General features: G+C 48.7%; 1 protein-coding gene across 4 annotated transcripts in view; it reads right to left on the bottom strand.

The window, feature by feature from the left end:
• erbin (erbb2 interacting protein) overlaps positions 1–16,495 on the bottom strand; it is a 56,609-nt gene that overhangs the window by 11,554 nt on the left and 28,560 nt on the right. For all 4 annotated transcript variants that reach the window (XM_076303680.1, XM_076303682.1, XM_076303681.1 and 1 more), the window contains 13 exons: positions 15,531–15,609; positions 14,606–14,695; positions 14,191–14,247; positions 13,938–14,001; positions 13,308–13,382; positions 9,803–9,947; positions 9,401–9,473; positions 7,051–7,180; positions 6,680–6,795; positions 6,291–6,360; positions 4,418–4,517; positions 2,318–2,439; positions 215–376 (listed from right to left, as the gene is read on the bottom strand). In XM_076303680.1, the coding sequence (XP_076159795.1) occupies positions 215–376; positions 2,318–2,439; positions 4,418–4,517; positions 6,291–6,360; positions 6,680–6,795; positions 7,051–7,180; positions 9,401–9,473; positions 9,803–9,947; positions 13,308–13,382; positions 13,938–14,001; positions 14,191–14,247; positions 14,606–14,695; positions 15,531–15,609 (1,283 nt within the window). The remainder of the gene's footprint in view (positions 1–214; positions 377–2,317; positions 2,440–4,417; positions 4,518–6,290; positions 6,361–6,679; positions 6,796–7,050; positions 7,181–9,400; positions 9,474–9,802; positions 9,948–13,307; positions 13,383–13,937; positions 14,002–14,190; positions 14,248–14,605; positions 14,696–15,530; positions 15,610–16,495) is intronic.

The following is a 16,495-nucleotide window of genomic DNA, read 5'->3' as shown; positions in this document are numbered from 1 at the left end:
AGTGTCTTGATATATGTTGATATTTTAGTACTTGGTAGTTTAGTCGAAGCAAGATCACTTCCCACTATTTTTGATGGCGAATTACAGAACTACTCAGACACATATGCACAAGTCTAAATGCAATGGTGTACGCCACATGCGTAGGCCACTAATGTATTGTACATTCAGTGCAGGTGCATATATCAGCTGTCAGTGTGGCTAAGGTGAGACTGACTTTAACCCCCACGTCCTGCAGGCCCACGTGGTTGACCCCAGCTGGACGGCCCTCCTCCCCCGACTCCTCCTCCTTCAGACGGTGGGCCACAGACTGGGCAGTCTTCACCATGTTCTTCAGCTCGTCGGGGTATGGCGTTGGGTAGCGCTTCAGATTACCCTCCTGAGGACAGCACACACACACACACACACACACACACACACACACACCTATTATTGATGGTCCCAACAGAAGTTATGCTCAGTTGGAAATGCCACTGAGGTTGGCGTGGTAACAAAAACGGCTTGTATTTTCTGGCATAAGATGCTCTTCTGAGTGCAAGTGTTATCACTTGTGTGTGTGTGTGTGTGTGTGTGTGAGCGCGTGTTTTTGGCATGTACAGCTCGCATGTCTAGCCAAACAGACTGAGTCATGAAGAGCTGTGAGACAATCTGTGTGTTTGTGTGTGTGTCAGACTACAGCCAGGAGCATGGCGACACTGCGTCAGGACAGGACTGAGTCATGACTGTAGCCCTTTGCCATATGACATTTGACATATCTAATGTCAATGAGGGGGCAGGGCGTCCCAGTTCTTATCTTGCGCTTCAAAAGGCATCTCCAGATTGACCCCACTGAGGGGGCAATCCAGGCGTCATCAAAGGGTGCATGACAGACTAAGTGCTGACGTTGACAGAGACACAGGGCTCAAGCGGGCTTAAAGCTACGGTTTGAAAGGACAGCCCCAGAGTAGCCCTTTCTCAGAGGCAGGGGTCGAAGGTCATGGCTCAAAGTGAGGGCCAGTCATGTAGTATGACTCCAGGTTGTCCAGCTAACTCAAAAGTTCAGAGGGGTCACAGAGGATGATTATCTATGGATCCGCAAGGGGGTTATTAGCATTGTGCTAACATACTGTTCAGTCCCACATCTCAGGCACGTATCTGAGAGACCAATATGTGGAAGCACCCTGCCGGTTTGTGTGTGTGTGTGCATGCATGTGTGTGCTAACTTAGGACAGGGCAAATAGGGCAGGTTCGGCAATAACTAAGGCATGAAATGTGATGTGCAACTACAACCACAAAGTCTCTTAACAACAAACAAAAAAGCAAAACAAACAACCACTGAACCACTTAAATCACCAGAGCAGATCATTCTGTCTGTTGCATGAAGTAAACATCCTGATGGGGTCAGCTTTGCTTTTCTTGACTCCACTTTAGCCTCAAAACAGCAAGTACTTAACTGAGCAGCCGGCAACGTGAGCGGCACAGTGATTACAATAATGGATCAGGCTTGGACAGAGCAGCAGGGTTTTATCTTCATTCCATCTGATTTGAATTTCACTTACCGTTGCCAAAATCCATAATGAAAACAGCTTTTGATACTTTTAGCAATAGTGATTAAAATATTGCTTGATTAAAAACGTCTAAAAAACACAAGACAAGACCACTGACGCAAGCCCCACAGCGGAGTTTAATGACCGGCCTCCCTGCTCCCTCTCAGGGAAACACAAGACGTTCTCAGGGGCCGAGGGGGCACAGTGTCCACTGGTCAGGTCCTGCTAGCACGTTACACCTGCCACCGTCTCATTAACCTATGAGGTGACCCGGCTTCATGGCCTCGTCTCGGGTTTCATTAGCCAGCCAACGGATACGTTTAATCCACTTACGTTCCATTAGCCTATGAGGCGCGCTGCATGCACTCGGGTTTCACTGACCAATGAGGAGCCAGGCTTGAGCAAGGCTCAATGATGAATGGGGTCATGACAAGCCAGCAAGGCAACGACCAAACAACCAAACAACCAGTGTTAGTCAACAAGGTTACAACCAGACCACACAGAGGAAGTGTGTGTGTGTGTGTGTGGGGGGGGGGGGGGGGCAGAAATGAGAAGGAGGAGCAGCAGCAGGGAGGGAGGCTGGAGTGTGTGGTGTTCATGTGTTGAGAGAAAAGAAAGAGAGACAAGGTAGTGTGTGCGAGTATGTTGGTATGAGCGAGAGATAGAGAAAAAGAGAAAGGGAGAGAGAGAGAGAGGGAGGAAGGGAGAGATAGAGTGTGTGTGTGTGTGTGTGTGTGTGTGTGTGTGTGTGTGTGTGTGTGTGTGTGTGTGTGTGTGAGGGAGAAGAAACGGACCCGTGGAGGTGTCTCCCTCTCGTCCTTGTCCTCGTCACACTCGAAGGCCACTTGAGCGCGCTGCTTCCTCTGCTCCTCCCACAGGGTTGGGTTGAAGCTCTCGCTGTCTGAGTTAGGCACATCTGACACACACACACACACACACAGTTAGCCATGGTCTGTCACAGTTACCTTTGATGAAGTCCCTTAATCTGCTGACGCCAGCTACAGTGGTTAAACAGGCAACTAGAAGCCAACCACACCTGATCTCATAAAGCGCTGTTAGTACAGAGATGCGGAGTTGGTCCCTACGGCTGTGTCCATCTGGTGTGGGCATAGGACTGCAACCAGTAGCTTGAGGGTGATTAAAGTAACACCAAAGAACTTTCCCTCTGTCGCACGCACGCTATTTGTTTATCCAGCACTGGCTTTGCAAATAACGATGTCCACAGACAAGGTAGAATATGTTGCACGATTTATGAAAGTACGATGTACGATGCGACATCAGATGCAAGTCAAATTTGTAGTTTTAAAAAAAAAATGTCTCATTCCATCGAACTACAGATCCGCTACCCCATCTGGCAAACTTACATAGTGCGGTTATAGCCGATTGAGGGCTGTGAAGCGAATGCAGAAGTGCCGTTCACCCTGTTACAAGTTGATGAACCACTGAAACGATTTTGGAAACATTATTTTAAAGTACAAAAAACTCTTTGGTGTTGCTTTAAGAACTCTAACAGCACTGCGTGCTCGACTTTGCTGTGTACTACATAAAAGCATTCAGTTTGCCATGAGCTTAAAGTTTGCAAAACACCCTCAGGAAATGCACGTCAGTACTAAAAGGGAGTTGCATTTGGACTTGAACAACATTTGTGCACCCGCCCTACAAAAAAAAAATTGGCGTGAGGGCTTTAAGATTGATGGGGGCCCTACAGAAATGGCACTGCTTTTTTTCCCCCTCTCTGTCTGAGTCACCCACTCCAGCTGTTCGAGCCGTTGAGAGCCGTGCGGAGAGGAGCCGGTGCCAGGCGGCCGCCGTGCCCCTCCACAGGAGTTTAACAGCCCGCGCCGTTGCCAGGCAACAGGTTAAGACTTTTTAAATCGTCGTGCCCCTTTTGGAATTCAGTGACGTTGGCATCACAGACAGGGGCCCTTGCGGTGCTGCCCCCGGCAACAATGAGCGCTTGTTTTTAAGGAGCAGAAAACACACACACACACACACACACACACGATGACACGACAAAATGAGACAAATGGGGACGCGCACACTCGTTCGCTGGCCCACTCAGACGAGAGGAAGTGCAGACAGAAGCTACGACCCCACTTCCTCTTTTTATAGCCACTCTCCGTTTCAGACATGAGTGCAGGCGTCGCAGCAGGAGGAAGGCTGCTTTCTACATGACTGACTCAACTCCACACCTCAGCCTCCTGGATAAGCCTCTACCTCCGGAACACTGCCAAAGCGCTCACCAGAGGCAAAAGCCCAACGGAGAGAGTCGCTATGGTGACAGGCACATGATTACTGCAGAGACATTTTAATGAAATGAATGAATGCATTCTAATGTATTCCACATCTAGACACCACCTGATGTCTACCACCATTGTAGATAATAGACATGCCCTAATTAAAAGGCGTCTGTGGCCAAGAAGCAGACTTCTCCAAAAAAAAATTAGCATTTTGATTGTGCTGAATCTGGATTCTTTTAGCTGGAAATTCTCATATCCAGGTAGTAGCTCCGAGAGGTAATCACTTCGCTGATCACTTTGTGGAAAAGTACTCAAGGCTTAACGACAGCAGGTGTACCTGCTGCTGCTGCTGGGAATGATGGTGATGTGATTCAGAGTCTGAGTCAGGTAATGGAACAAACCACTCCCAAACATCACAGATGGGGTTGTATCTGGCCTTGAAGGGGGGCTGCGCAACATGATCTCCTCACCACTTCAAAAGGTTAGAGGACAGTGTCTGCCACACCGTTATAGTCATCAACAACACCTCTAATACTGTTTATTTATTATCTTGAATACACCTTATTTTCTCAGGCCATTTGGATAGAACCATTCTACTCTGTATTTGCTACTTAGTTCCCTGTGAAGGTGGAAGACGGTGGGCAAGTTACTCACATTCCTCTGCTCTGGGCTGCTGGGGAAACATGTAGTTGGTGAGAACCGTCTTCTGCGTCTCGGGGTCCTCCTCTTTCTGGAGCGGGATCAGCGCCTTGGACTGGACGAGAGAAGTAGTGCGGATTAGACACGTGGCCATCAATACCAACGCCATTATGTCATCGTTTCTCGCAAGCTGCATCTAATCACCAATAGTATCTGTGTTCATACTGCTGAATGCATCTACCAACCTCATTATTCCATAACATTTCCTACCATAAATTCTAGTCACTTACTCACTTAATCTTTGCCTGGTGATCTCTGAACCGTGGTCTTAATCCAGTTATGCTGGACTCGAAGACTGATCTGAGGCATGAAAGCCCAGAGCAACTCAAACAAGCCCAAACCTGAGGAGCTTGACGCACTATGCTGCCTGAGGAGCTGCATGCCTTGCTCAGAGGAGAACTCTTGGTGCTCCAACTTTGCCTCTGTTTTGAATTGAATTGAACCCGAGGAGCCTTGGACAGAGAGAGAGAGGTTTTGGGACGGCCTTGACTCCTCTCCATGCCCTGAAGTGGCCACCCAAGCGTGGTGTCTGTGGCATATGGTCAGTCTGGCTCAAACACAGGCCGATGCGTTCTCTCTCGCTCACTTCCGTGCAGTTCCCAGTGGCGAGCTTTTTACCGCTTGGATAACGCTAGGCTCCCTTGCCAAGCCGCAACATTTCCCAACCATGATTTTTGGCAGGATACCTCCACCAAAAAACATGGGAAATCCCATTCTGACACAACCAGCAGTGTTGTGCTTTTCAGTTTCCAGAGATTAGTTAAGGGGAGATTTCGCAATATTGCCCGGATCTCAAATCTCAACCTGGGAGCTTGGACATTCCTCATGGGGCTGTAGCCAACAGTGACAAGTGAATTAAGCTATCAGTCAATCCTAAGTATACATTAATGAATGATCCAATGAAAACCTGCCATGAGCATACACCAATAAAAACAATACAAGCTACGAGCCAATGAGGAAACGGCTATGAGTAAAACTCCAATGAGGAAACGGCTATATGAGTCAAGCAACAACAAAAGGGGGAAAAAAAATGAATTGACCCGATATCCAGTGAGAAATGGTGATGAATGAACCAAGAGATTAAAAGAAAAGCAGACATGAATAACGCTTTTGTGCCAATGAGAAACAACCATCAATGAAGCTATGAACCAATGATGAGAGCAAATCAATTATAATTCTGAAAGCCCTGCTTGGGGAGAACAACAAAGCCTCCTTTTCTCCTGCGGCACAAATCTCAAGCCCTGATACTCCTCACGGAATGACAGCAAGCTCAACAAAAGCAGATTGTGTCCCACTGATAATGTCAGCTGGCACAATAGTCATCTGCTTACATAATACCACTGGTGTGAGCCTGGCTTGATGAAAAGATTAGTTGAAGTGTTTGTGTTTGTGTGTGTGTGTGTCCACTGGGGGAGGCATGGATGGACTCTGTAAAAAGGTCAAAGGTCACATTCTCATCCTCCCATCACCCTGCAGAGGGAACTCTGGGATGGTGGTGGAGCAAACAGACAGAGGATCCATCAAGTGAACAGTAAAGGCACTCTGCTGTGGGAACTGGCTCCCAAACCAGCCGTTAGCAAATCCTCTCCCTGTCCCCCTGTGGCCAGTTAACCAGTGCCGACTCCCGCAGCATCGACTGCGTTCATTTATGAGCCCTCGTAAAGCCCGGCTCCGGAGCTAGCCGGCCAGCAGTGACCATAAAGCTGCTCTCGCAGCAACAGGGACGATAGTACTCAGTGCAGGCCATCAGCAGTGAGGGACGCTACCGCAGGTGCCAATGGACCGGCACAGCTCAGAGCTCATCAGCATGACAGGGTGCAGGTCTCACCTGATTCTCAGACAGCCACATAGCGGTCATCAGGCTTAGCTTGGTGAAAGTGAAGGGCAGGTTCTTCAGCCTAGAGAGAGAGAGAGACAGAGAGAGAGAGAGAGAGAGAGAGAGAGAGAGAGAGAGAGAGAGAGAGAGAGAGAGAGAGAGAGAGAGAGAGAGAGAGAGAGAGAGAGAGAGAGAGAGAGAGAGAGAGAGAGAGAGAGAGAGAGAGAAGACAAAAAAAGAGAGAGCGAGAGAACATCATTATGGAAGATATAGCACAACCTGATCTAACCCCAACTGAATTATTATACACATGATACACCTTCTACACACGGATATCTCCCCATCCTATCAGTCCTGGTCACAGTAAATGTGTGTGTGTGTGTGTGTGTGTGTGAGCTTACTTGTTGTCACTGAGGTTGATAACCTTGAGTCTGTGCATGTCACCCATCTCCTCAGGCAGGTGCTCTAGCTTGTTGGAGTGCAGGAAGAGCACTGTGACCTTCTTCCAGTTGCCCATCTGTGAGGACACACACACACACACACACACACACACACACACACAAAGAGCGAGAATACAAATTTTAGATTACCTTCACATAAGTGGGAATGGAACGCCCCCCCCCAACCCGTCCCGCCCCACACACACCACTACAGTAACAACCCCCCTCCCCCCAACCACATGCACGCACGCACACACACACACACAGCGGCCTTTTTCCATCTGTCCCCATCTGCTGCATACGTGGTCAGTCAGCCTCACACACACACTGACCTCTGGGGGCAGCTGGGACAGGAAGTTGTGGTCAGCGGCGAAGGTGCGCAGGTTCACACACTGTCCGATCGCGGCGGGCAAAGCCTCAATCTCATTAAAACTGCAATCCAACTCCTCTAATGCAGCCAGCCTGTAACACAAACACACACAAACACAGAGAGATAATGCTCACTTACTCTTTTGTTGTTTTAATCACAGCGCTAAAGTATTCTGTGTGATGTAACGTTTGACAGAGTACAGATTTAGACACACTTGATAAACTGGTTTAAAAGAGACAAAGCGGTGAATGAACAGACAGTCTAGTCCACACAGACACCGAACTGGCTGGATCAGTTCAGGCTTCATTCATTCAGGATCTCTTCCTCTCCATGTCACCCCATTTCGACCTTGCCTGCCTTTTTGAAGGTCAGCACCAAACGCTCTCCAAGCTTGGTCATGTGACGGTGCTTAGCCGAGCAGCCAGTGGAGATAATAATGGTTTGTTGGCTTAAATCCCACTGAGTTTGAAGACCACTCCAAGCCCCCCACCCACCACTTTCACTGTACATCCCAGTGAGATTCCCAGTCTCCACCCCGACCGTTTGAGCAGAGCTGAGTTTTGCTTTCCTCAGGCTCCATGACCCGACGGCGGGTTAAGCGGGTAGGAGGGCGCTCGGGGCTAGATGACCGAGGATAAGGACGCCGGTCTTCCTCACGCTGCTGTGCCGAAGCAGATGTGGACCGTAAGCCTGTGGCCAGTGGCGGCTTACAGCTGCCGAGCCTCGTCGCCGTCCTGCCTTTAAACCCCCCTGCGCCTTCGGATTGCGTCTTCAGAATGCATAATGTGTACATCCATTATTCATGCACTCAATGCAGTGGGTGGAGACAAGTGAGTCCCCAAGCAATGCAATCTCAAATGCATGGAGATGTATGCGGGTGCAAACATAAAGGACAATCGCGCTCGGACAAACGTGGGGGCCCAGGCTAGACGTTCTCTCGTGTCACGCTGTACAAAGGAAGGCAATCCATGTATAGAAGCTCTGCTCCTGAGATCTCCTCAGGTCCAACGCAGATGAAAGGGTGACGGGGCGAAAAATGAAATAAAAGATTAAATATGTTCAATCAGCATGCTTTACAATCCAGGCGGGGATTAAAAGCACGTCCCTGGTAAATCATATAGAAATAATCCGCTCCCGTGGCCTGTCGTAATCTGGGTTGACTGGGATGGGGAGGAGACTGGGCAGGTGGGTAATTGCCATGTTTGCAAATACCCGTCTTTAGGAAAAAGAAAAAAAGCAAAAAGCTCAGAGAAAACACCTTTTGTAAAAGGTCAACTCGAAAGCAAAAAAATAAATACATAAAAACAGATGTAAATCCCACAGCAAAAGCCAATGGGAAAACAAACACACACACACACACACACAGGCCTAATCCTAGCGTGTGGCTCCACAGTGTCGAGGGCTTCCCCCTGTTCCGTGAGAGAAAGCACACACAGTCTGTCTGTGCTGAGACCCAAATCTGTCTGCTCTCCCCCAGAAGCACCGGCTCTGCCAGATGGCCTGGGCTCTCCTCTCCGTTCCATCCCTCTATCCTCTCCTCTCTGGTCCATCCCTCTATCCCTTTCTCTCCAGGAGAGGCAAACCCAGAGCTCAGCACTGACTCAGCAGATTAGGTTTGGGGGGAAGCCTACTGCTAGGGAACGGAACACTCCTAAGGGACTCCTTCACCAGTCTGGGAGTCCCTCACCTAGTTCCTGTGTGTGTGTGTGTGTGTGTGTGTGTGTGTGTGTGTGTGTGTGTGTGTGTGACCAGCAGAAGCAATCTTTTGTGGGCATGCTCGAGACATGGTAAAGCATCTGGTATGGGTTTGACTGAGTGAGGGAGGGTTGTTGAAGAATATGTGACTGGTGTTACAATGTGTAAGGATATTGCATATGCTTTTAAACTTTAACTTAAAAAGTTTAATTTAGGGCTTAACTGACCTTCACTCCGCTAGAGGAGCGGGGGAGAGACAGCAAGGGTAGGGAGAGAGGGAACTGACCAGAGGTCAGACGCAAACCAGGTGCCCATGGCCAGAGGCCACATGTGTGGTGCAAGACACACTCCACCGCTGTGGCTTGCACTCCCCCATATCTAGAGCATGTCTACATGACAGTCAGTGAGCGAAGCTTGGTCTGATTGATGTGATGTGATGACCAAGCTGACCGAGACTCGCTAAATCAGTAGAGAATGAAAAGTCTTGCAGTGAATTTAGCTGAACTTCAGCAGGCATGTCGAAACGAGTGAGTATGAGCGTGCTTGTTTCGGTGTGTGTGTGTGTGTGTGTGTGTGTGTGTGGACTGAGCAGATGGCTGTTGCGTGAAATCACTCACCCCCCTACGGAGTCTGGGAGGTACATGAGCTGGTTCTCATCCACCTTCAGGGTTGTCAGCTTCTTCAGGGAGCCTGCACAACACAATATTTAAGAGTCACATTCTGTAGTTTCCCCTGCTGATGAGTAGCTTGTGTGTGTGGTTGTGTGAGTGTGTGTGTGAGTGTGTGTGTGGCAACATGACTCTTGGCATACAGCAGAGTGTTGAATGTATCACAGATGGCATAGTGGTGAGATTTAGGAGACTTAAGCCTCCTGTGGGTGAGACTTCCTCTAAGACAGTACTGACCACAGTGGGAACTTTGTGTGTGTGTGTGTGTGTGTGTGTGTGTGTGTGTGTGTGTGTGTGTGTGTGTGTGTGTGTGTGTGTGTGTGTGTGTGTGTGTGTGTGTGTGTGCGTTACCTATAGATCCAGGCAGTTGCGTGAGGGCGTTGTTGGATAGCAGCAGATCCTGCAGGTTGTCGCAGCCCGAGATCTGCTCGTCCACCATCTCAATGTTGTTCTTGGACACGTCCAGGTAGGCTAGTTGCTTCAGGGTGCCAATCATCTACAGGCACACACACAGATAGAACAGCTCAGTGAACACACGCAAATCAGCACACCAAATGCACCAAGAAGAACAGCAAGCAAACACAAACACAAACACAAACACAAACACAAACACAAACACAAACACACACCACACACAAACACACACACACAGACACAGACACAGACACACACACGTAAGCTCTCTAGACACAATGTTCTGTCCCTCTCAGCCAAAAGCAGCACCAATAAGCAGTGGAGCGCTGCAGCACTGGGAACATTGGGACACAGCAGTGCAGCGCTCTGCCCACTTTTAATGAGCTCTCATCATAGCTGGACTCAACTCAATGCAATCAGGACTAAGTGCGCCTCTGTGTGTGTGTGTGTGTGTGTGTGTGTGTGTGTGTGTGTGTGTGTGTGTGTGTGTGTGTGTATATATATATATATATATGTGTGTGTGTGATTCCACTGATTAATCAAGCTGCTGTCTTTAAGAGGTTTAATCAGCTGAGAACATGGATGGGCAGAGCTGAGTTCATTTACATTCTCATAGGCTCATTCCACACACCCACACACCTGGCCAAAGCAGCACTCAAGACAAGAGGTTCAACATGTGTGTGTGTGTAGAGGGTGTGTTGGACACGCATGTTATACATTCACAGGCATGTGGGATGACCAACTGTATGGTTATGCTGTGGGAGGGAGTATGGAGTGGGTGTAGTGGGACAGTCTGTTCCAAAGGCTGCAAGTGTTTGTGTGTATGAATGTATGCGCTTGCACATGTGTATGTCTGTGTGTGTGTGTGTGTGTGTGTGTGTGGCCATGCGGTCTGGTGTTCCCTCACAAGGCCCCTTCCCTTCTGACAGAAAGGCACAGGGCCACAGTCCATCTGTTTCCCCATTCACTCTCTTCTCTTTCTCACACACACACACACACACACACACTAATCCTAATCCATGGAGCCAGACTGGAATTACATTCCTCTGACTGAACCATTCACAAGTGAGCTAATGCCTTCATTATGGCTGCTTGAACAGCACGCCCACCATGATGTCCACCACACCACCACCTCGCTTCTTAACCATCTCCACTCGCGGTCAGTCAGTCAGTCAGTCAGTCAGTCGCTTACCCACTTCCAACCAAAACCCCACAGCGGGTTAAACCACTCGCTCACCAACACCACAACAAGCCTCGCAGAACGCCAGTCCACAGATCAATCCCATCAGAGGCTGGACTGGACTAATCAATCCCATCAGTGACTGGACTAATCAGTGGCACGGTTGTACTGAGTCCTAATGGAGCCTATTAGCAACACGCGTATACAGGAGCAGCACAGCAGCCGTAATGGACTGACCATCGACCGACTGGCACAAATCTGGTCGCTGGTACACCACATTAAATCCAGCGACCGGTACTATATAATGCAAATCATCGGCGAGCTGACATGATTCATCACCGGGCTGAAGAATGACGAGGCATAAAACCTTTTACACCCTTTTGATGAGACGCTAACGAGTCACGGCGAGGCCATGGGGAGAGTGTGCCAGGCCTGTGGAGCAGAAGAGAGGAAAGGGAAGTGTGCAGAGCGATGATCCGACCCCCAGGGTATGCTCCACTCTGCAAAACTCAGCTTACACGGAGGACGGAACGCCTGCCTCTCATCATCTATTCTAAGGCATTAAGACTGCCCCCCATAACCACCACCCCACACCCCTGAGGGAACGAGTGTTGGAACTTCTGCCTATAAACTGAGCCCTTGTGTACCATCAGGGTGTGACGAGTGTCCGCAAGCAGTGATGATGGCGGGAAGTGGAGGGCGGTGTGGAGACTGAGGAGAGGTCAGAGGTCAACCCCAGCCTCTAGGCACCCTGGCCCTGCCATCCAGCCGGTCAACCACAGCATGGCAGGGCTAAGGCCTCCAGCCCTGGTGACACTGCAGCAACAGCACCTGACCTATGACTCGGGTCCATGGCATCGGTCATAATGATCCGACACCTGCCCATAAGTTGCGTTTTCTTCGTTTTCATTTTCTCTAGCCATATGCTCAACAAATATCAGCGAGCTCAGCTCTGAGGTCATGAGAAGGCTATCAATGAACAGAAAACCGTGTTGGCTAACAATTTATTAAATACTCCTGTTATTGTCGTCAACGACGTCGCTGTAGGCTACTGCCTTTTCAGCGCCTTCTGCTTATGATGATTCAGTCTTTTGAATTTGTTTGGCCTTGCCATGCAGTTGTAGGCTACAACGTGCCGTTCCCTTCATGTGTTCTATCAAAATGTTGTATGCCCTCATGGACAGTAGCTCCGTGATGTCTGCATCTTTCCACATCAGAGATTTTCTGGACAGCACTATGCCACTCCATCATAACACTGGCATTTAAGTCAGATTTAACCACATGGACGCACAAAAGAAACGTCACCAACACGCCCTCTCACTAGGTGTGAATTTTAACCGCACATTTACATAATGTCGGAGGAAATACTAGGAGGGGAGTAGTAGAACAACCGGCTAAATTCGGACTTCCATATGACTGGTTATGTCGTTCAGATATACGGCCCCACCGTTTAACATCGGCAGAACCTCCGGTCTTACAACGTATGTCTGAAAGCGCTTTAAGTTTTAGATCTAACTGAAAAGAGAGAGAACGGCAGGGGGTGAATAAGAGCTGACCTACTACTACCACTCAGTAGGGGAAATCATGCATGACTCATGACATTTTGTTAAAGACACATGGCTGACACACACCCCACATGTGACTACAAGTCCTTAGTCAACACCGCAGCTAACAACACAAACAAGGAAGTAACTCAATGGACAGGGAGTAAAAGTCAGTGGCTTGGCCTTGCCTTACTCTGAGACTGAAACCATCCAGACAGGAAGTAATAAGCTGGAGGAGTAGAGTCTTACCATGACTCCTCGTGGGTAACTCTGTGTGGAACTATTCCTGACCCAATCTACTCGCATATTCATCATTGAGGAAGTCTCAATTAGTCTCATTACGCAAGCAGAGTTTCGGTTCTTCACGTGAAACTCAACTGAATTCCAAAATTAGGAGTGACAGTTTGGTGGTTTTAATCAGCTAAGGAGTGCGTGAGAGAATTAATGATCGAGAGAGAGAGAGACAGAGACAGAGAGCAAGAGGAGGTTTACATGTATGCAAATCTGAACACTGACATTTCTTATTCTTTGCATTCTTAATGACTGCTTTGGCAACACAAGTGCCCTATTTGTCATGCCAAAAAAACACTTGAAACTGAATTGAAAGAGAGAGAGAGAGAACGAGAGGGAGAAATTGGCCAACCAACTGACCGTTCGTTCTTTGTGTTTGACACATGGACTCATGTGACACTGGACAAATAAAGGCAACTCCTCTCACCCCTGGTAAAAATGTCAGTCTGTTCCCATCTATCCAGAGTTCCTGGATCCCTGTGAGCTGCTCCAGCACCTCAGGCTGAGAGAGAGAGAGACAGAGAGAGAGAGAGAGAGAGAGAGAGAGAGAGAGAGAGAGAAAGAGAAACAGAGTGAGATGGAGAGAATAATACATAACGTTAAGTAGATGTGGGGCAGAGAGAACTTTGCAACTGAGCACAAGAGAGCAGTGTGACATAATGCGTCTGATTCAATGAGATGCATGTAAATTGTGACATGACGACTCGTGCATACTAAGACACTCTGAGTTCTAATGTTGTTTTGAGATGAGGGAGGGAGGGGGAATGATTGCTTAATAGCATGCTTGCTAAAATAAAAAACCTCCACACAAAAACAAACAACCAAAACCACACACACACACTTTTGGGGAACTTGTTCTAGCCGGGTCAAGACACTAAATTGTTTTCTAAGTGTGTGTGTGTGTGTGTGTGTGTGTGTGTATGGGTGGGTGTCTGTGCACGTGTGTGTGTGGGGAAGAGAGTGTGAGAGAGCAGGATCTTGCTGAGCACAGGCTTGCCCAGGGGTGAGAGAGAGAGAGAGAAAGAGAGAGAGAAAGAAAGAAAGAATGCACACTTACCACTTCAGTGAACTCATTGCTGCCCAAGTCCAGTCTCTCCAGCTGAGTGAGTTTATGCATGCTTCTGCAGGGACACATCAGGACACTTCAGTACAGGCACACATGGTCAGCGCTCCGCTAACACATTCTTCATAACATCCTCATAAACAAGCTCGTATCAAAACCAAAACAAGCCTGACGGCACACCACCGGGGACAACAAGGAAGACAACAGCATAGTAATGGATCAGGTGCTAGAGGGCAGGGAACCTTACTTTGGCAACAGCTTCAGCTGGTTTTCTCGTAGTTCCAGGATCTGTAATTTGGTTAACCTGAGAGAAGAGATATTTATAATGTAGGCAAATGACAATAAGTGTCACTGTCTGTGTGTGTGCGTGTGTGTGTGTGTGTGCATGAGAGAAAATGTGTGTGCATGAGCAAGAGTGTTACAGTTAGGGGATTCTGGATGAACTGAGGTTTGTAATTGGTAGTGTTAGACAGTGTCCCAGGTCAGTATGCTGTTCTGTACAGTAAACAGTGCAGCAGTCAGCACATTTCAACTTTACTGCATTTATCTGAATCTGTGTGTGTGTGTGTGTGTGTGTGTGTGTGTGTGTGTGTGTGTGTGTGTGTGTGTGTGTGTATGTGTGTGTCCATTGGATGAGTGTGTGTATCAGAGTGGTTTCTTACCTGCCAAAGCTGGCTGGAAGGAACTCTAGGAAAGCATCATTCAGGTAGAGCTGTGTGAGGCTGAGGAGTTGGGTGAAGCCTTCAGGAAGCCTACACACACACACAATTACAGCAACAGTGGTGAGTCACACAACGCCAAACAGACCCCTTCTGCTGCACTTCCTCCACTAGACGCCTTGCGGCCGTACACATCAGGAGCCCTTCACACCCTCTGCTCTACAGAGCCCACAGGCCGGCGAGGGAGGCAGCCCACGCAGCGTGACTGACATACGGCCTTCCCTCACTGCCCAGTGGCACTCCCACATGTCTCAGAGAGCGGCAGGCTGGACTGATATGGCGGAGACACTGCAGAGAAACCCCTACTGCTGGTGTGAACATGTGAGGGGAGGAAAAAGAGAAAGAGAGAGGGAGAGAGGGAGCTAGGGGGAGAACGAATGAAGCTGTGGTCTGCTGTGAATGAATAATTGATCCGAGTCATTATATAGGGCTCTAAATATAGCCCTCTCCCCAGCGTGTCATTTCCTCATCAAGAGCGGAAGTCCAACAAAGAAATAAGCGGGAAACATTGGGCACAGAGACTGGGCAAACGTACTAAATGTTTGGATTTGTTTATCTTTATCTGTGTGTTGGTGTTAGAGAGATAAACACAGAGACAAGGATAAATGGCATTGGAGCGAGAGAGCGAGAGAGAGAGCGAGAGAGAGAGAGAGAGTGAGCGAGCGAGCGATATGAGATGCCATGTCATAATGTAATGGTGTTTCTTCATCCATCCCGAGGCGTGTGTGGGATAACATGATTATTGATTGCACTGCTTTTTTTCAGTCATTTTTAGAAACCTAATTTGACAGTGCACTTGTGTATTTGCAGAGTAACTAACAGCTGTGTCCGGTTTATAGAGGCAAGTGCATGTGAACAGGGCACTCACTTGGAGATGGGATTCACACTGGCCTCCACTATGGCCAGAACCTTGCAGTTCTTGATGTTTTCTGGAAACTCCTGGATGCCTGAAAGAAAACAGATACATGCCTTTATTGGGTTGTTCTCTTGGACAAATATGAAAATTTAAACAAAACAAAAACAAAACAGGACAAATGGACAGGAGTGCCAGAGCAGAGCTGGGAGTAGCAGGAGGGAGGGGAGGGGAGAGAGAGAGAGAGAGAGAGAGAGAGAGAGAGAGAGAGAGAGAGAGAGAGAGAGAGAGAGAGAGAGAGAGAGAGAGAGAGAGAGAGAGAGAGAGAGAGAGAGAGAGAAAGAAAGTGAAAGAGAGGGCTTAAAAAAGCATACAGGATGGGGGAGGACCACTGGGAGGATGCTTATAAATCATGAGGGTTTGAGATGCAAACCAGCTCTCCCCACTTCCTTCCTTAACGACCTAAAGACTGTGGCGCTACACGCACGCACACGCACGCACTCACAGAGTTATGTGAAACTGCTGCCTAAGCACTCTCTCCCCTACACATACACACCTTTTTGAATGCGGTGTCTGACAGTTTTTCGCTTTGTGGCGAATGATGAAGTTTGCGAGCGCCTCAGTGAGTTTTCACCTCACAGAAGCTGGTGTTTTGTGTGGAGGCCACTTAGCTGAAGAGAGAGCACTCAGCGGCCACTGGCCTTTTGCTCCTCGTTAGACAAAGCGCGCTCTGTTCCCCGTGCCAGATCTGGACCCCGGCAGACAAACAGGAACAAACACAGGACGTCCTCTCACGTTCACCTGCCTTGGCCTTCTACCACATCCCCTGCACCAGGACACCTCACCTGGACCTGCTCACCTCACCTGGACACCAATAGACCTTACCTGGACACCAATAGACCTCACCTGGACACCAATAGACCTCACCGGGACCTGGTCACCTCACCTGGACCTTACCAAACGCTGCACTACTCCTGAGC

Source organism: Alosa pseudoharengus, unplaced genomic scaffold (assembly GCF_046254945.1).
Source record: "Alosa pseudoharengus isolate Yale_2024_CS ecotype anadromous, Long Island Sound unplaced genomic scaffold, YU_APseudo_1.1 YU_APseudo_1.1_scf_24, whole genome shotgun sequence".
NCBI classification, from domain to species: domain Eukaryota; kingdom Metazoa; phylum Chordata; class Actinopteri; order Clupeiformes; family Clupeidae; genus Alosa; species Alosa pseudoharengus.
Note: the sequence above shows the minus strand (reverse complement) of the source record. Positions and strands in the feature narration are given on the sequence as shown.